Here is a 21,774-nt window from a genome sequence, read left to right as displayed (position 1 = left end):
TACCTACGGGATCAAGAAAGGTAAGTATCAGTATGTATGTGTTATGTATGTATTAAACTTTTATTTTTCACGTGTGTCAGTGTGTTTATTTAACTCTTTCTTTTACTGTGGCACTACAAGACCCAGCGGGCCCTTTAATGCCCCGCAGGCTGGGACTTGTGGTTCTCCAAGTCCCAGCTTGCGGGGGAGGCTTGCTGGGACTCATAGTTCACCAGTAAAAGACAATGGTTTTTATTCTATTTTTTACACCATACCATCAGCTCGATGCCCACCGCCCAGGGGCATCGAGGACAGCACCAGGCTTCAGCCTGGTCAGGTAAGTCCTGGAGGGGGGGACCCCTTTATTGGGGGGGTCCCCACTCCCCCAGGGCCCCTGGCCAGGCTGACTGGTCGGTAGGGATGAATGCTTTGGCCGGGGGGACTTGTATAAAAAGTCTCCCCCCGGCTGTGGCATTACCCTGCTGGCTGGTTTTGCCTGGGGCTGGTTCTTAAAATACGGGGGACCCCTAGTCATTTTGTCCCCCGTATTTTGGGAACCAGCCCCAGAGCAGGAGCCTGGGGCTGGTTGTTAAAAATCGGGGAACCCCTATTTGTCGGGTTCCCTGATTTTTAATTACCGGCTCCAGGCTCTGTCAGCCTGGTGCTGGTTTCGGCTGTGGGGGGGACCCCACGCCGGTTTTTTTTTTAATTTATTTATTTTTCTATTTTTTTACACTGCAGCCTGCACGGATCTGACTGATCCGTGCAGGCTAAAACGCAAATACGACATGAAAATGGTGTTCTATTTTCCTGTCGTATTTGCATGCCTGTTTTACACCACTAAGCAGCCGTATTATCAGTACGGCTGCTTAGTAAATCAGAAACCACCATTCTTTTGAATGGTGATTTCTGTCGTATTCTATCGATGGTGTAGACATTCGTATTTGTAAATACAAATACGAATGTTCCATCTTTAGGACTACGAATTGTTGTATTTTTGGGATTGTAAATCCCGAAAATACAAATTCGTAAAAAAAAGGTGTATTTCTGCCTACGAATACACCTTTTTTCTACGAATCCATTTTGGTAAATGTCCCCCACAGTGTTAGAAGAGTGTCACACAACCTGGCGCGCCAAGAGGGGATACATCTGTATTGTCTGCCCCCCGCCCCCCCCCCCCCCCCCCCCCCTAGCATTACACAGCAATTCTTCAGCAAGAATGACTTCTGAGACTTCCCGTGCACTAGCTGGAAGTAGCGGAGCCTCACAGAGGTCTTGTTTCATCAGAGAGCTGACTCACAGCTCCAGCAGTGTCTATAGACAATGAGTGATGAGTAATGTCTGTTAAGGCTGTGAGAGAAAGTGCCAGCAGCAGACCCCAAGCTTACTCATCCCTCTCTGCATGGCTGCTGTTTCACAAGATTACAATGCTTTTATCTGTGCTGTGTCTTTTTATGGCACACAACCACTTCAGGGCCTATTAATAGCACAGCTGTAGTGCGGTGATTCACTACATATCAAAAGTCGGCTCGCGGATGAACTGTTCGGAGTTGTAAAGTCTGTTTATGTAAGCATGACACGAACTGTCACAATATTTTGTTAGGGAACAGGTCTCCGGACACGTGGTGCGAGTGACGCATGGCGGCGCGTGAGCCGAGCCACAGGCAGGTGACTGGAATCTAAAAAAGAAAATCATTGCTTGTTTTCATTAAAGTTTTTTTTACGGTTTTCAAAGAGATCCGGTCACCTACTCACAGTGGAGGCGGCCATGTTGTATATGGTGCCTAGGCTTATTAGCATGCAGCCTATCAATGCACGGCCTCTGCTAGGGATAGAGCGGAGGCATGAGGCAGAAATAGCAATGCTGCGGCTTTTTACTCGCCAAGCTCCGCAACCGAGAGTCATTTGCAAGACTGTTACCGGGGCTCACAGGGGTTGCAGAGCCATTCGGCCGCATTTGGTCTGCAGGGTTTTGCTGCCTGAGCACAGGTTACTGGCATATGCACCGGACTTGGGGGGTGTGTAATACTTGTGAAAGCAAAATTTCTACACATAGGGGGTGATTCAAATTGGCTTGAAAACCACATTTGGTTTGCTAATGGACAAAAAAAAACATATGCACTGCAGGTGGGGCAGATGTAACATGTGCAGAGAGAGTTAGATTTAGGTGAGTTCTTTTGTTTCTGTGCAGAACAAATACTGGCTGCTTTATTCTTATACTGCAATATAGATATCAGTTTGAACATACGACAACCAAATCTAACTCTCTCTGCCCCACCTGCAGTGCAGCATGGTTATGTCCCTTAGCAAACTGAAAACATAAATGAATTGGAACAGGTACAGAGAAGGGCGACTAAGCTAGTAAAAGGTCTTAAATCCCTGGCATACAAAGATAGGTTAACCAGGCTGAATATGTTTTCACTGGAGAAACGGCGGTTGAGAGGTGATATGAATATTATGTTCAAATATAGGATTGGGAATCATATGGAACTGGGAGATTATTTGTTCAGTAACAGGCTTATACTTAGGACACGCGGGCATGTACTGAGGCTCGGGGAAAAGAAATTCGGTACTGAATTAAGAAGAGGCTATTCAGGGAGAGCCGGAAGGTTTATGGTATATGTGCAGGGCTGCAGGGTGTTGAGCCGCTGTGTGCAGGGTGTTTATGGATTGTGCACAGGATTCTATGGTATTGAGGGACTGTGTACAGGATTCTGATGGACTGTGCATAGGACTGCATGGAATTGGGGAGACTGAACAAAATTGCAGGGTGTTGAGGTACTGTGAATAGGATTGCATAGCGCTGAGGGACTGTGCACAGTAATAGCAGGGCATTGAGGGACTTGGAACATCATCGCAGGGCATAGAGGGACCGTGCACAGGATCGCAGGGCATTGAGGGACTTGGAACATCATCGCAGGGCATAGAGGGACCGTGTACAGGATCGCAGGGCATTGAGGGACCGTGCACAGGATCGCAGGGCATTGAGGGACCATGCACAGGATCGCAGGGCATTGAGGGACCGTGCACAGAATCGCAGGGCATTGAGGGATTGTGCACAGGATCGCAGGGCATTGAGGGACTGTGCACAGGATCGCAGGGTATTGAGGGACTTTAAACATCATCGCGGGGCATTGACTGACTGTGCACAGGATTGCAGGGCATTGACTGACTGTGCACAGGATCGCAGGGCATTGAGGGACTGTGCAGAGGAGTGAAAAATGTTGACAGACTGAGCATAGGATTGCGGAATGACGACGAACTGTGCACAGGATTGCAGGGAAAGGACGGACTGTGCACAGGATTGCAGGGAGAGGACGGACTGTGCACAGGATTGTAGGGCAACGATGACCTGTGCAGAGGATTGCAGGCCATTGATGGACCATGCACAGGATTGTAGGGCAACGATGAACTGTGCACAGGATTGCAGGACATTGCTGGACCGTGCACAGGATTGCAGGGCATTGATGGACTGTGCACAGGATTGCAGGACATTGATGGACCGTGCACAGGATTGCAGGGCATTGATGGACCGTGCACAGGATTGCAGGCAGTTGAAGGACCGTGCACAGGATTGCAGGACATTGATGGACCGTGCACAGGATTGCAGGACATTGATGGACCGTGCACAGGATTGCAGGGCATTGATGGACCGTGCACAGGATTGCAGGCAGTTGAAGGACCGTGCACAGGATTGCAGGGCAAAGATGAACTGTGCACAGGGTAGAAGGGCAACGATGAACTGTGCACAGGATTGCAGGGCATTGATGGACCGTGCACAGGATTGCAGAGCAACCATGGACCGTGCACAGGATTGGAGGGCATTGATGAACCGTGCACAGGATTGCAGGGCATTGATGGACCATGCACAGGATTGCAAGGTGTTGATGGACTGTGCGCAGGATTTCAGGACGTTAATGAACCGTGCACAGGATTTCAGGACGTTGATGAACCGTGCACAGGATTGCAGGGTGTTGATGGACTGTGCACAGGATTGCAGGCCATTACCAAGTGTTGGGAGTCTGTATAGGATACTGATGCTCTATATACAGGATGCTTTGTACAGGACTGCAGAGCACTGTGTGCCTGTGTGTAAGATTGCAGGGCGTCAAGGGTCTATGTACAGGACTGCAGAGCACTGTGTGTCTTTGTATAAGATAGCAGGGCATTGAGGGTCTACGTCAGGGGTGGGGAACCTCAGGCCCTGGGGCCGTATGCGGCCCCCGTAGCCGTCTGAGGGGCCCTCCCACCTACCAGGCGGCTTTGCCGGGAGTCAAGTAAAGCAGAATTCTCAGGAGAGGTCGGTAGTTCTCGCAAGATTCCTCTTAATCAACAGCAGCCGGAGACTGTCAGTCTTATTCAGCGGCAGCCGCCGGAGCGCAGGACGGCTGCAGCAGGACAATTTGTAAGAGACATTTTTACATATGGCCCCGAAGGATTTTTTCCCCATACAAACGGCCCTTGGCACAAAAAAGGTTCCCCACCCCTGGTCTACGTACAGGACTGCAGATCACTGTGTGCCAGTGTACAAGATTGCAGGGCATTGAGGGCCTACGTACAGGACTGTAGAGCACTGTGTGTCTGTGTATAATATAGCAGGGCACTGAGGGTCTACATACAGGACTGCAGAGCACTGTGTGTCTGTGTATAATATAGCAGGGCACTGAGGGCCTACATACAGGACTGCAGAGCACTGAGTGTCTGTGTATAATATAGCAGGGCACTGAGGGTCTACATACAGGACTGCAGAGCACTGTGTGTCTGTGTATAATATAGCAGGGCACTGAGGGCCTACATACAGGACTGCAGAGCACTGTGTGTCTGTGTATAATATAGCAGGGCACTGAGGGTCTACATACAGGACTGCAGAGCACTGTGTGTCTGTGTATAATATAGCAGGGCACTGAGGGTCTACATACAGAACTGCAGAGCACTGTGTGTCTGTGTATAATATAGCAGGGCATTGAGGGCCTACATACAGGACTGCAGAGCACTATGTGTCTGTATATAATATAGCAGGGTATAAAGGGTCTACGTACAGGACTGCAGAGCACTATGTGTCTGTGTATAATATAGCAGGGCACTGAGGGTCTACATACAGGACTGCAGAGCACTGAGTGTCTGTGTATAATATAGCAGGGCACTGAGGGTCTACATACAGGACTGCAGAGCACTATGTGTCTGTGTATAATATAGCAGGGTATAAAGGGCCTACATACAGGACTGCAGAGCACTGTGTGTCTGTGTATAATATAGCAGGGCACTGAGGGTCTACATACAGAACTGCAGAGCACTGTGTGTCTGTGTATAATATAGCAGGGTATAAAGGGCCTACATACAGGACTGCAGAGCACTGTGTGTCTGTGTATAATATAGCAGGGCACTGAGGGCCTACATACAGGACTGCAGAGCACTATGTGTCTGTGTATAATATAGCAGGGCATTGAGGGCCTACATACAAGACTGCAGAGCACTGTGTGTCTGTATATAATATAGCAGGGTATAAAGGGTCTACGTACAGGACTGCAGAGCACTATGTGTCTGTGTATAATATAGCAGGGCACTGAGGGTCTACATACAGGACTGCAGAGCACTGTGTGTCTGTGTATAATATAGCAGGGCATTGAGGGCCTACATACAGGACTGCAGAGCACTGAGTGTCTGTGTATAATATAGCAGGGCACTGAGGGCCTACATACAGGACTGCAGAGCACTATGTGTCTGTGTATAATATAGCAGGGCACTGAGGGCCTACATACAGGACTGCAGAGCACTGTGTGTCTGTGTATAATATAGCAGGGCATTGAGGGCCTACATACAGGACTGCAGAGCACTGTGTGTCTGTGTATAATATAGCAGGGCACTGAGGGCCTACATACAGGACTGCAGAGCACTATGTGTCTGTGTATAATATAGCAGGGCATTGAGGGCCTACATACAAGACTGCAGAGCACTGTGTGTCTGTATATAATATAGCAGGGTATAAAGGGTCTACGTACAGGACTGCAGAGCACTATGTGTCTGTGTATAATATAGCAGGGCACTGAGGGTCTACATACAGGACTGCAGAGCACTGTGTGTCTGTGTATAATATAGCAGGGCATTGAGGGCCTACATACAGGACTGCAGAGCACTGAGTGTCTGTGTATAATATAGCAGGGCATTGAGGGCCTACATACAAGACTGCAGAGCACTGTGTGTCTGTATATAATATAGCAGGGTATAAAGGGTCTACGTACAGGACTGCAGAGCACTATGTGTCTGTGTATAATATAGCAGGGCATTGAGGGTCTACGTACAGGACTGCAGAGCACTATGTGTCTGTGTATAATATAGCAGGGCATTGAGGGTCTACGTACAGGACTGCAGAGCACTATGTGTCTGTGTATAATATAGCAGGGCACTGAGGGTCTACATACAGGACTGCAGAGCACTGTGTGTCTGTGTATAATATAGCAGGGCACTGAGGGCCTACATACAGGACTGCAGAGCACTGTGTGTCTGTGTATAATATAGCAGGGCACTGAGGGCCTACATACAGGACTGCAGAGCACTGAGTGTCTGTGTATAATATAGCAGGGCACTGAGGGCCTACATACAGGACTGCAGAGCACTGTGTGTCTGTGTATAATATAGCAGGGCACTGAGGGCCTACATACAGGACTGCAGAGCACTGAGTGTCTGTGTATAATATAGCAGGGCATTGAGGGTCTACGTACAGGACTGCAGAGCACTATGTGTCTGTGTATAATATAGCAGGGCACTGAGGGTCTACATACAGGACTGCAGAGCACTGTGTGTCTGTGTATAATATAGCAGGGCACTGAGGGCCTACATACAGGACTGCAGAGCACTATGTGTCTGTGTATAATATAGCAGGGCATTGAGGGCCTACATACAGGACTGCAGAGCACTGTGTGTCTGTGTATAATATAGCAGGGCACTGAGGGCCTACATACAGGACTGCAGAGCACTGTGTGTCTGTGTATAATATAGCAGGGCACTGAGGGCCTACATACAGGACTGCAGAGCACTGAGTGTCTGTGTATAATATAGCAGGGCATTGAGGGCCTACATACAGGACTGCAGAGCACTGTGTGTCTGTGTATAATATAGCAGGGCACTGAGGGCCTACATACAGGACTGCAGAGCACTGTGTGTCTGTGTATAATATAGCAGGGCACTGAGGGCCTACATACAGGACTGCAGAGCACTGTGTGTCTGTGTATAATATAGCAGGGCATTGAGGGCCTACATACAGGACTGCAGAGCACTGTGTGTCTGTGTATAATATAGCAGGGTATAAAGGGCCTACATACAGGGCTGCAGAGCACTATGTGTCTGTGTATAATATAGCAGGGCACTGAGGGCCTACATACAGGGCTGCAGAGCACTATGTGTCTGTGTATAATATAGCAGGGCATTGAGGGCCTACATACAGGACTGCAGAGCACTGAGTGTCTGTGTATAATATAGCAGGGCACTGAGGGTCTACATACAGGACTGCAGAGCACTATGTGTCTGTGTATAATATAGCAGGGCATTGAGGGCCTACATACAGGACTGCAGAGCACTGAGTGTCTGTGTATAATATAGCAGGGCACTGAGGGTCTACATACAGGGCTGCAGAGCACTATGTGTCTGTGTATAATATAGCAGGGCATTGAGGGTCTACGTACAGGGCTGCAGAGCACTGTGTGTCTGTGTATAATATAGCAGGGTATAAAGGGCCTACATACAGGACTGTAGAGCACTGTGTGTCTGTGTATAATATAGCAGGGCATTGAGGGCCTACGTACAGGACTGCAGAGCACTGAGTGCCTGTGTATAATATAGCAGGGCATTGAGGGTCTACATACAGGACTGCAGAGCACTATGTGTCTGTGTATAATATAGCAGGGCACTGAGGGTCTACGTACAGGACTGCAGAGCACTATGTGTCTGTGTATAATATAGCAGGGCAATGAGGGCCTACATACAGGACTGCAGAGCACTATGTGTCTGTGTATAATATAGCAGGGCACTGAGGGCCTACGTACAGGACTGCAGAGCACTTTTTTTTATAGTATAAATATTTTAAAACATAACTGACTGGTAATGCTAATTACAGACATAAAGACACGTCTGAGTACATGGAGTCACAGGAAAGCAATGCTGTAACATGCAGGGCTGGGGGAAATATTTGCCTTGGCACCTTCCTTACAGATATCTATCATTATCGGTGTCAGTCTGCAGGTAAACTGGTAGAACCCAGCCGCAACTTTCACTTATTCCTCACCACCAATCGCTTCCAAGTTTCCACGGCAACCGCATAAGCAACAACATAACAATCACCACATCCCTCGCGCGCACACTATAACTCCCAGGGTGTGGGAATGGAAACATGTAGCTCACCCATCAAACGTCTGCAAACCACTGGAATATCCTGAGACAGCGCCACATAGGACTTTTATAGCAGCGCTTGTATGTAACGTTCTGTGGCGGCTTCTCTAAGGAACCTGTCATCAGTTAGCTGTGTGTGAGCAGCGACATGTGCTGTACACCGACGTCCTTATAGTATAATATACAGGTATATACAGTACACATGTACAATGCAGGGAGAGTTATGTCACATATGTGTGCTCACAGCTGTTTGTTATATACAGATATAGTCCTAGTATAGATCAGGGCCTTGTTCATTGATCAAATGGGGAGAAGGTCACTAGGTCGAGAAGGGGAATGTCTACATGCATTAGGTCGACATGAGGTCAACAGGGTCATTATGTTGACACAATCATTAGGTCGACATGGGAAGGTTGACAGCCAAAAGGTCGACATGTGGTTTTTTACTTAAATAACTATCTCAGACACTTTACTGGGATCCTAAATGGAGTACAGTAAGACCATTCCTGTTGTGCTGTGGAAACATTCCCTAGTACTAGCTGGGGCTGAGGCACGAGGCATTAGCTACCTCACTGTTTCCGAGTGCATGGATACGATGTAGTTCAGGCAATATTAGAACATTGTGGATGATGCGTGCGTATTTAACAAACGGACCCTCATACACTATCGTGCAGTCACGCCAAGCCGCCCTTCTCAGCACGCCAGGTCCCGCCCCTCTCAGCACGCCACGTCCCGCCCCTCTCAGCACGCCACGTCCCGCCCCTCTCAGCACGCCAGGTCCCGCCCTTCTCAGCACGCCAGGTCCCGCCCTGTGCGTCTTTTCTGAAACTTTTTCTGCTTCAAAACGCATCTTAGTTGCGAACGGATGTGATGAACCGCTAATTTGTTACCAGGCACATGTACATCTGTGTGCGGCTGAGCCTGAACCCTCTGAAGCACTGGTTCTCAACCTCGCCCCCCCCCCCCCCCCCCCCCAACAGTGCACGTTTTCCAGGTCACTCGGCAGGTGCACTCATTACTCAATGACACATTTTAAACGATCTACAGGTGGAGCTAATTATTTCACCTGCGATTCTGTGTGGAGACCTGGAAAACATGCACTGTTGGGGGGTCCTGAGTACCGAGGTTGAGAACCAGTGCTCTATAGGAAGCTCCACGATGCATCGTCCACAGTCTCGTGAAGCAGTTTGCAACTAAGACGCATTTTTTGGGGGGGCCACAGAAGATGCAAAAACTGAGCCGCAGCGGTCCTGGTGCCGGACGCCTCGCGCTGAACGGCGCCCTGTTGGAGTATAAAAACTCATGTTGACCTTTTGACTGTTGATCTTAGTCAACCTTAGTCATGTCAACCCTTTTCATGTGTGGACCATACTTTGGTTAACCCAATGACCCATACCCCTGTGAGACACAAGGAAAGTCTACGGATGTCACGCATTCGCCCGCAGTCTGTGTCCCTCTACGAGATGCTATATACACACAAGCTATTTATAACTGCCCATGTTTTTCTTATTCAGAACATTGTTTTGCACATTTGGCATCAATCACTGGACATGAAACATGTATTATACTGAGAAGTGCTGATCTCTGCTGGTGACACGGCCACTGTCACACTGCATTACATCCAATGGTCATGGACAGAGATGAAAGTGTTCTTCTGGAGTGTATACTCACTGTGTACCAGGAAGCAGAAGTCTTTCCATGTCAGCAGAAGAGTCAGCTTTGTAAAGCCCTCTGCGTCGTACTCCACCACCCCCCTGCCGACACAGAGAGAAGGCAAGAGTCAGTGATAAATCCTTCCTCACGGCTGATTGGTTGCTATAGACAGCTGACCTACTGGTCCATTTCTCCACTGCCTGATGCATCTCTAGCCAACAGAGGAATACCCCCATCATCTGCATAGAGAGGCACACCTTTACTGTGTGTGTGCGTATATACACACACACACAGTATATATATGTAGACTTGAAGGTGGAGACTCCTCCAATCTGGAACTGCAGTCGACCACCTGCCCTCAGGTGATATATATATTAGTAGAAGTCCCTGCTTTTGTAGGCTACATAGGAGAATGTGAACCTGGACAAGTGTATAGAATATGGCTTTATTAGGGACACTTAGGACCCATCTGATGAGGATCCCCATCATGAGGGCTTACACTTTTTGGCCAAACGGGCTCGGAAGCTCAACCTGCATGTTAAACTGTAGTGCTTATTATAATGGGTTTGATTAGAGGCAGCCATGTAACGGAACAGTGTATGAGGACCCATCTGTACCTCAGTCTTGTATGATTATAAATATATGGATCGTTTCCAGTGCATCCCCGCGCTGGTATTATTATTTTTATGGCTGTCTTATTAGAACCTCCTGGACTCTATCACAGAAAGGCATTAGATAATGATGCTCCAGCAATGCACATTAATAAAGTGTGTTATTAGAACAAATACAGAAGTAGGTCAGGTTATGCAGCCACCTTCTGCCTGGCATATATACTGTATTGCTATTGGGTTCCACCCAATCATTTACATTAAAGTTGCTGGATAATGTTCCTGCTACATCAGCAATGGGTTTATAGCTTTCAAATTAGAGACTTAATGAAACGTTGGTGCAAATGTTTCAGCGAAGTGACCGGAATTCTGCGCGGTGGCTGTACAGTGTCAAATGTGGCGACCAGAGAATTATGGGCCGATTCAGTCCCGCAATTTTTCGTAGATGGACAAAACTATGCCGCACTACAGGTGGGGCAGATGTAACATGTGCAGAGAGAGTTAGATCTGTGTGAGTTATTTTGTTTCTGTGCAGGGTAAACACTGGCTGCTTTATTCTTACACTGCAATTTATATTTCAGTTTGAACATACCCCACAGAAATGTAACTCTCTCTGCACCGGTTACATCTGCCCCACCTGCAGTGCAGTCATGCTAACAGGTCTCAATTTGGCCATATATGTCCCTCCTAAAAGAGAAGCTCCATTGAGCCAACACGATATAAAAAGGAAGCGTTCCACCTTCAGATGGGTGTGGATCGTTTGGTCTACAACAGCTAGGTCAACAAGCATTGTGTCGACACCACTAGGTCGACGTGCAGCAAGGTCGACATGGGTCAAGATCGACATGGGTCCAGGTCGACATGATATTAGGTCGACATGATATTAGGTCGACATGATATTAGGTCGACATGGGTTTTTTCACTGTTTTTTTACCCAAATGTCGACACAGACACAGTTTGAAGTGCACCGCATCCCCTTGCATGGGTCGCTACGCTCGCTATGCGTCGGGCACGGTGCCTCGCTACGCTCGGCACACTATTTTATTCTCCCACCATGCCCTAGTGGATGGTAGGGCATGAAATACCGCCTGTCGACACATGTCGGGTCAAAAAACAGTGAAAAACCCCATGTCGACCTTTTGACTGTCGACCAAGCCCATGTCGACCTAATGCTTGTGTCGACCTAATGTCATATCGACCTAGACCCAATGACCGTATCCCCTTCAGATAACATTATTTGTGCCCTGCGATGGCCTTATAACAACTTTTACCCTAGTTATTTGCTTTCGATGATTATACAAGGTGCACATCTAGATATACTGTAGATGAGCCTTTTATTTTGGCTGGATGAAGGCATGGCGCTACTGTTCCCTCTGCATGGTATACAACGGTATAGGGACATAAGCTCTGTGTATAATCTGCACCTGACCACCGTAGTGCACTCCCCCGTGTCATTTACGACCCACTCCGCCGTCTGTGCATGCACTGACGAAGGAGAGGATCCTGTGCCCCATCCCCCATCCCCCTGCCATTGTTCATCACCCACATCAGCAAAAATAATCCAGGTAAGGAGTACTTACGTTCCAAAGTGGCTGAGAAAGGCAGCGATGTACTCCCTTCTTTTGTGGTACCCCTGGATCACATACTGCACCTGAAAGCCGACCAAAACGGAAACATGACCACAAAAGGAAAAGGCCCGCTGTGCTCCCTCACATTATTGTTGATTTAGTGCAAGACACTGCGCAATTTCAGCTATTTTGTAGCTTTCACTGCAAATTGCTCAAAATGAAGTCAGACCTGCCGCTATAGCAAAGGACTCTGGGAAGGAAACAGATAGATCTGGGCTTGTTTTTGAATGCAGGGTAAAATTGAATTATGAAGACAGATTGGACAATTTGGGATTGTTTTTGCTAGAAAAGAGACGTTTAAGGGGAGACATGCTTAACATGTATAACTATATATGGGGCCAATATAATGAACGGTCCGGCACCCTCTTTGCTTTGAGGAAGGACTCTAGGACACGCGGGCATGAGTTTAGTCTGGAGAAAAGAGGATTTTGTACCCGTAAAAGAAAAAAAACTTTTTTACGGTCAGGGCATTAAAATTGTGGAACTCTCTTCCTGGAGAGGGGGTGTCGGCAGAGACAATAAATTCTATTAAAATAAGGTTGGACAATCATCTATTGGGCACAGACATCCAGGAGTACAAACAACAATCATAATCTGTATATATTTAAATCAGATTTCAGTTATATAAGGGATGAAGCAAATAGATCATGCACAAACTTAATGGACGCAGGTCTTTATTCAGCCTTAACTACTATGTAACTGGTTGCCCACAAATGCTGGACCGCTTTATTATTCCACTGCAATTCAGATTTGAATACGCCCCACCCAGTGGCGTAACTATAGCTCCGCAGCCCCCGCGGTGGCGGGGGGGCGCCGCCGGGGGGGGGGGGCTGCGGGGCTATAGTTACCCGCGGTCTGCGTCTCGCCCGGCTCTCTGTCGGGACCTTCCTGACGTCACGGTCCCGGCCGGCTCCTGCTGCTACAATGAAAACGGACTCTTAGAAAATGGCTGCCCCCATACTGCAGACAGTTTTCTGTCTGCAGTATGGGGGCAGCCATTTTCTAAGAGTCCGTTTTCATTGTAGCAGCAGGAGCCGGCCGGGACCGTGACGTCAGGAAGGTCCCAACAGAGAGCCGGGCGAGACGACGCAGACCACGGGTAAGAAGGGGGGGCAGGTTAGGTGGGGGGTGCCGAATAAACGTGCGGCGGGGGGCGCTGAATAGTTAGTTACGCTTCTGGCCCCACCCAAATCTATGCTCTCTCTGCACGTGTTACATCTGCCCCCCCACCCCCCCACCTGCAGGGTAGCATGGTTTTATCCAGGTGCAAGGTTACCAGCTCTTTTCTGCTTAGAAGGACACTGCGGACTGGAAGCATCCTTGGATCCAGGACACCTGTTACATTGTGGCAATGAACATTAAATATGAATCATTCTCATGTCCGTACTTCCCTGTCTTGGCTAAAGTGAGCCTTTATTTTTTTTAAAGAAGTTCTCCTAGATCTTGGCCGGTGGTTGGATAGGAAAGTCCATGTAATGTGTTTGTGCTGGCGTCAGAGTGCTGGATTTCTTCAGCTGCACAGAGATTTTACAGAACAAATTACAGCTTTACAGCGCCCGCACCAACAAGTGGACCAAGCAGCAATTTGCCGTCTTGTAGCGATCCGCTGGATGATGGAGACCAGTGGTTTCCTGGCTGTAATTCTAGAACTTCGTCATCAGGAGAGTCCTGCAGCGTTGTGCTCCCACCCTTCCCACTACAGTAACCATATCCGGGCTGCGGATGAGCACTAGATATGGGGGACTTGGAAGGACTGGAGCAGATACACCTGTCAGGAGCCTATTGAGGCTAGTTTACATGACCCTGTATTATTTTACTGATCGTTCCATTCCCATAAAATTTAGGAGAAAATAACAATTTATGTATTTGTCTATGTGGGTTTGTATTTAGTGATATTTTATATGGAACCTATTAATAAAATAATATAAGTCTTCTTGTTATACCCAACACAAGTCTGTGCAGCTGTATGATCCAAGCTGCGGCAGACTGGACATACAGTATGCGCATTGTGTACTGTTGCAGACATGCTTACATTGGGGCCCAGATCTTCTAAATGCAAATTATCCTGGGGGCCAGCGGAGGTGTAGGGAACGGGGAAGTGGCGCATCAAATATGTGGCTGGGTGGAAGAAGGTTTTAAATAAAGACAATTTTTTTTTCAATAGTGGCTCTTTATGAATCAGTGACAGTCACATCCCTGCTGCATACGGTGAACGTAGTCTTTGTGGAGTCTGATGTTACGGCTATGTAAGGGAATGGGAGATCGGAAGGAAGACTGCACAGACAAAACGATCACATTTGTATCCGTCTCTTACAGAAAGTAACCATGTAAATATTTGCCCCAGATTAAGAATATATCATACATACCTTATTGGTTAGCAACTGGCAGACCTGGGGTACGTAATCTATAAGGCAGCCAGCGTTCGGGAATGCTGGGATGAGGAGAGCGGACGCCCCACCAAGGGCACTGAAATGACAGAAGATTATGTCCTTGTTATATTATGATATATACTGAGCATCCAGATTATCAACCCTCAACAGTATACTACCAGCCTCAACTAAAGGGGACTGGATTCATATCAGAACTGTGTGACCCAGCATCTAATCCGCAGGGCTGTGTAATCCAGCATCTAATCCACAGGGCTGTGTGACCCAGCATCTAATCTGCAGGACTGTGTGACCCAGCATATAATCCGCAGGACTGTGTGACCCAGCATCTAATCTGCAGGGCTGTGTGACCCAGCATCTAATCTGCAGAACTGTGTGACCCAGAATCTAATCCGCAGGGCTGTGTGACCCAGCATCTAATCTGCAGGACTGTGTGACCCAGAATTTAATCCGCAGGGCTGTGTGACCCAGCATCTAATCTGCAGAACTGTGTGACCCAGCATCTAATCTGCAGAACTGTGTGACCCAGAATCTAATCCGCAGGGCTGTGTGACCCAGCATCTAATCTGCAGAACTGTGTGACCCAGCATCTAATCTGCAGGACTGTGTGATCCAGCATCTAACCTGCAGGACTGTGTGATCCAGCATCTAACCTGCAGGACTGTGTGATCCAGCATCTAACCTGCAGGACTGTGTGATCCAGCATCTAACCTGCAGGACTGTGTGACCCAGCATCTAATCTGCAGGGCTGTGTGACCCAGCATCTAATCTGCAGAACTGTGTGACCCAGCATCTAATCTGCAGAACTGTGTGACCCAGAATCTAATCCGCAGGGCTGTGTGACCCAGCATCTAATCCGCAGAACTGTGTGACCCAGAATCTAATCCGCAGGGCTGTGTGACCCAGCATCTAATCCGCAGGACTGTGTGACCCAGAATCTAATCCGCAGGGCTGTGTGACCCAGCATCTAATCCGCAGAACTGTGTGACCCAGAATCTAATCCGCAGGGCTGTGTGACCCAGCATCTAATCTGCAGGACTGTGTGACCCAGAATCTAATCCGCAGGGCTGTGTGACCCAGCATCTAATCTGCAGGACTGTGTGACCCAGCATATAATCCGCAGGACTGTGTGACCCAGCATCTAATCTGCAGGGCTGTGTGACCCAGCATCTAATCTGCAGAACTGTGTGACCCAGAATCTAATCCGCAGGGCTGTGTGACCCAGCATCTAATCTGCAGGACTGTGTGACCCAGAATTTAATCCGCAGGGCTGTGTGACCCAGCATCTAATCTGCAGAACTGTGTGACCCAGCATCTAATCTGCAGAACTGTGTGACCCAGAATCTAATCCGCAGGGCTGTGTGACCCAGCATCTAATCTGCAGAACTGTGTGACCCAGCATCTAATCTGCAGGACTGTGTGATCCAGCATCTAACCTGCAGGACTGTGTGATCCAGCATCTAACCTGCAGGACTGTGTGACCCAGCATCTAATCTGCAGGGCTGTGTGACCCAGCATCTAATCTGCAGAACTGTGTGACCCAGCATCTAATCTGCAGAACTGTGTGACCCAGAATCTAATCCGCAGGGCTGTGTGACCCAGCATCTAATCCGCAGAACTGTGTGACCCAGAATCTAATCCGCAGGGCTGTGTGACCCAGCATCTAATCTGCAGGACTGTGTGACCCAGAATCTAATCCGCAGGGCTGTGTGACCCAGCATCTAATCTGCAGAACTGTGTGACCCAGAATCTAATCCGCAGGAATGTGTGACCCAGCATCTAATCCGCAGGACTGTGTGATCTAGCATCTAATCCGCAGGACTGTGTGATCCAGCATCTAATCTGCAGGACTGTGTGACCCAGCACCTAATCCGCAGGACTGTGTGATCTAGCATCTATTCCGCAGGACTGTGTGATCCAGCATCTAATCCGCAGGGCTGTGTGACCCAGCATCTAATCTGCAGGACTGTGTGACCCAGCACCTAATCCGCAGGACTGTGTGATCTAGCATCTAATCCGCAGGGCTGTGTGATCCAGCATCTAATCTGCAGGACTGTGTGACCCAGCACCTAATCCGTAGGGCTGTGTGATCTAGCATCTAATCCGCAGAACTGTGTGACCCAGCATCTAATCCACAGGACTGTGTGATCCAGCATCTAATCCGCAGGGCTGTGTGACCCAGCATCTAATCTGCAGGGCTGTGTGATCCAGCATCTAATCCGCAGGGCTGTGTGACCCAGCATCTAATCCACAGGAATGTGTAACCCAGCATCTAATCCACAGGAATGTGTGACCCAGCATCTAATCCGCAGAACTGTGTGACCCAGCATCTAATCCACAGGACTGTGTGATCTAGCATCTAATCCGCAGGACTGTGTGATCCAGCATCTAATCTGCAGGACTGTGTGACCCAGCATCTAATCTGCAGAACTGTGTGACCCAGAATCTAATCCGCAGGGCTGTGTGACCCAGCATCTAATCCGCAGAACTGTGTGACCCAGAATCTAATCCGCAGGGCTGTGTGACCCAGCATCTAATCTGCAGGACTGTGTGACCCAGAATCTAATCCGCAGGGCTGTGTGACCCAGCATCTAATCTGCAGAACTGTGTGACCCAGAATCTAATCCGCAGGAATGTGTGACCCAGCATCTAATCCGCAGGACTGTGTGATCTAGCATCTAATCCGCAGGACTGTGTGATCCAGCATCTAATCTGCAGGACTGTGTGACCCAGCACCTAATCCGCAGGACTGTGTGATCTAGCATCTATTCCGCAGGACTGTGTGATCCAGCATCTAATCCGCAGGGCTGTGTGACCCAGCATCTAATCTGCAGGACTGTGTGACCCAGCACCTAATCCGCAGGACTGTGTGATCTAGCATCTAATCCGCAGGGCTGTGTGATCCAGCATCTAATCTGCAGGACTGTGTGACCCAGCACCTAATCCGTAGGGCTGTGTGATCTAGCATCTAATCCGCAGAACTGTGTGACCCAGCATCTAATCTGCAGGGCTGTGTGACCCAGCATCTAATCCACAGGAATGTGTGACCCAGCATCTAATCCACAGGACTGTGTGATCCAGCATCTAATCCGCAGGACTGTGTGACCCAGAATCTAATCCGCAGGGCTGTGTGACCCAGCATCTAATCCACAGGAATGTGTAACCCAGCATCTAATCCACAGGAATGTGTGACCCAGCATCTAATCCGCAGAACTGTGTGATCCAGCATCTAATCCACAGGAATGTGTGACCCAGCATCTAATCTGCAGGACTGTGTGACCCAGCACCTAATCTGTAGAACTGTGTGACCCAGCATATAATCCGCAGGGCTGTGTGACCCAGCATCTAATCTGCAGAACTGTGTGACCCAGAATCTAATCCGCAGGAATGTGTGACCCAGCATCTAATCCGCAGGACTGTGTGATCTAGCATCTAATCCGCAGGACTGTGTGATCCAGCATCTAATCTGCAGGACTGTGTGACCCAGCACCTAATCCGCAGGACTGTGTGATCTAGCATCTATTCCGCAGGACTGTGTGATCCAGCATCTAATCCGCAGGGCTGTGTGACCCAGCATCTAATCTGCAGGACTGTGTGACCCAGCACCTAATCCGCAGGACTGTGTGATCTAGCATCTAATCCGCAGGGCTGTGTGATCCAGCATCTAATCTGCAGGACTGTGTGACCCAGCACCTAATCCGTAGGGCTGTGTGATCTAGCATCTAATCCGCAGAACTGTGTGACCCAGCATCTAATCTGCAGGGCTGTGTGACCCAGCATCTAATCCACAGGAATGTGTGACCCAGCATCTAATCCACAGGACTGTGTGATCCAGCATCTAATCCGCAGGACTGTGTGACCCAGAATCTAATCCGCAGGGCTGTGTGACCCAGCATCTAATCCACAGGAATGTGTAACCCAGCATCTAATCCACAGGAATGTGTGACCCAGCATCTAATCCGCAGAACTGTGTGACCCAGCATCTAATCCACAGGACTGTGTGATCCAGCATCTAACCTGCAGGACTGTGTGACCCAGCATATAATCCGCAGGACTGTGTGACCCAGCATCTAATCTGTAGAACTGTGTGACCCAGCATCTAATCCGCAGGACTGTGTGACCCAGCATATAATCCGCAGGACTGTGTGACCCAGCATCTAATCTGTAGAACTGTGTGACCCAGCATCTAATCTGCAGGACTGTGTGATCCAGCATCTAACCTGCAGGACAATGTGATCCAGCATCTAATCTGCAGGACAATGTGATCCAGCATCTAATCTGCAGGACAATGTGATCCAGCATCTAATCCACAGGAATGTGTGACCCAGCATCTAATCCGCAGAACTGTGTGACCCAGCATCTAATCCACAGGACTGTGTGATCCAGCATCTAACCTGCAGGACTGTGTGACCCAGCATCTAATCTTCAGGACAGTGTGATCCAGCAGTAAATCTGCATAACCAAGTGATCCATCATGTAACCTATAGGATCCTATAAACATATTATTAAATGAATATTAAATTACCCCAGAAGATTACTAGAATGCTCTAATCCAAAGCGACCTCAATGTATCTAGGTTGTCTGTAAATACCACGGCATGTGCTAATAAGTACAGTACATCCAGTCCTTATGTCAGATCTTCCATTGGCTGCCATGGAAACTTGTTCTCCCTTACCACTGCTTAATACCTCTGCCCCAGAGCCCCTTTCCTCCATTACAAAGACCCAAAAGTAGCGGCCAAACAGCCCCTAACTGCCATGTTACAGGTCGTGTTTGAACATGATAATTAGGAGCTGGTTGGTTGGTACTTTATCTCTCTCTAAGGATTAGTACATAGACCCCAGCGGCAATTTTTTTTTTCCTATACACAAAAAAAAAAAGTCGACAAACTAAAAACTAAAAGCATGAAATGGAGAAATATGGTGCATTTCCCTTCAATTGCTGCAAATCTCTGAAGCCTATGGATTATTACTACCGAATTAATGTCTCCAGCATGCTCTAGGTCCTGGTGTCATTATACAGTACGATGTCAGCCGTGGGTAAGAACATGGCTTACTCACAGGTGTCAGCGTGACCTGTACCCCGGGTCGATGTGTCTCAGCCTGTTCTGATCATTGGCAGATTGCCTCATGCTGCTGCGTGTGTAATACAAAATCATGATGGCTATAGCGGTGGGGAACGATGACTCTGTACCAGTTTTTGCAACTAAAATCCAAATGCAATAGGAGGTGCCTAAAGGACACCATCGGCACCACCGGTTCTGATGCTTTCAGGTACTGGCCAGACTGTGCAGATTGAAGGTTTCGCAGGCTGGCTGTAAGATCCGAACACCCGGGTCCAGTAAGTCTATATCTGTCACACCTTCAAAAAGGGGGGTGGGGGGCACTCGCACCTGTGTTGAAAAACGGTGCTGCCCTCAAAATGCTGCAGCTGATGAGGCTGCAGGCAATATCGCAAGACCAGTTGTGCACATGCGCAGATTCCCGCAGTGTCTTAAGGGGTGCACACACACCAAGAGATTTTGGCAGAAGATTTTGACTAGATAGTCAAAATCTCCTAGAAGGTTAGCCGAAATCCCCCTGTTTTTCACCTGCTTAGTCAATATTGTCTAGCAAAAATTACTTAGCATAGACTGACTGTGCAGGAAAGGCAATTATGACTACATCATAGACTAGATAAAAGATCATTAATTAGATAAAATTCGCTTAGTCAAAATCTCTCTTAAAATTGCTTAGTCACAATTGACCATTAGCCAATATCTCACCGTGTATACAGGGCTTTACATTTCAGAAAGATTATTGCAACACAGTAGATGCCAGGCGATTTTACAGGGGGCCAGTTCCCAAATGAGTTATATGTGTATGATGCTGACAGACACCACTGACCGCAATCTCCTTCGCCGACACACCCATAACACGCCCATAAAATGGACCATTTCCGGCCATGCATTAAGCGCGTGCGCTAAGCCGCCTCCCATTGTCATCCAGCTCTTTTCAAAGTCAATACTTAGATTGTGTGTCTCAGCCGTGGTGCTTATAGATCGTAAGCTTGCGAGCAGGGCCCTCCTACCTTTGTCTGTCTGTAAATACCCAGTTTGTTTTATCATGGTCTCCTCCAACGGAATATGCTGCGCTATATATAAGAAACGGTTAATAAATAAATGCACACACAGTTTAATGCATGCGCCATTGATGATTTTGTGTGACCATGGGCATTATGGGGGAAATTTACTAAAGGAAATGTGTAAAAAATAGGTGTAAAAATAGGTGTATTTGTATCCAGAAATACACTTATTTTTGACATTTTCTATCCCGAAAATACGGCAATTCATATTGATGTGCTATCAATACGAATTGCCGTATTTTCGGGATAGAAAATGTCAAAAATAAGTGTATTTCTGGATACAAATACACCTATTTTTACACCTATTTTTTACACATTTCCTTTAGTAAATTTCCCCCTATATGTCACTCGGCATCAATGTGTGCAAGTAGGCGGTCCGTGCAGGAGTATAGTCATATAGGATGACCCAGAAACCACATGCCCAGAGCAGGGTCATTTTTAATTGCGTTTTAGACGATTTGGGGCATAGTGCTCTAAGTTACGGTGCACAAAAGAAACTCTGAATCCCAATCAAAGGGTCAACACGTGTACACAAATGATGGGGTCACAAGGGAGACATCAAGATATCATTGTGTGTTACGAATGCAATGTCAGCCCATGGGGATGCTATGAGGTCTAACTACGAAAGTAGCACCATACGTATGCTGAACACACACAGGCAGGGCCATCATAATGTGTAAGGACACTAGGCAGCTGCTCAGGGCCCCACAATTCTAGGGGCCACCAGGCAGGGGTGGGTGGTGGTCACACAATCAGAGTGGAGAGTTAGCATTTTTTGCTAGCCTCCAAGCCGGTTGCCAGACAGTGAATGGCTGCCAGCATGCTGATTGGTCGATTGCTGGAACTATCCACCAATGAGAGTGCTGTACAGAAGAATGCAACGAGACGGCGCAGGACTGCAGAAGGGCAATAATTTCCCGTGAATGGTTATGTAGAGGCCCCGGTGAATTGCCCGGTATATGGCAGTTTACATTTAAACAACTTATTGTACATGATCGATCGGTATCATGACCG

The 21,774-nt window shown here is 48.1% G+C and overlaps 1 protein-coding gene across 2 annotated transcripts in view; it reads right to left on the bottom strand.

The window, feature by feature from the left end:
- The window catches only part of BABAM2 (BRISC and BRCA1 A complex member 2), a 159,990-nt gene that overhangs the window by 32,400 nt on the left and 105,816 nt on the right, over positions 1-21,774 (bottom strand). For both annotated transcript variants that reach the window (XM_083175467.1, XM_083175466.1), the window contains exons 8-10: positions 14,617-14,716; positions 12,203-12,273; positions 10,033-10,115 (exon numbers count right to left, since the gene is read on the bottom strand). In XM_083175467.1, the coding sequence (XP_083031593.1) occupies positions 10,033-10,115; positions 12,203-12,273; positions 14,617-14,716 (254 nt within the window). The remainder of the gene's footprint in view (positions 1-10,032; positions 10,116-12,202; positions 12,274-14,616; positions 14,717-21,774) is intronic.

The sequence above is a fragment of the Crinia signifera genome, chromosome 3, assembly GCF_055691185.1.
Source record: "Crinia signifera chromosome 3, ASM5569118v1, whole genome shotgun sequence".
NCBI lineage: Eukaryota > Metazoa > Chordata > Amphibia > Anura > Myobatrachidae > Crinia > Crinia signifera.
Note: the sequence above shows the minus strand (reverse complement) of the source record. Positions and strands in the feature narration are given on the sequence as shown.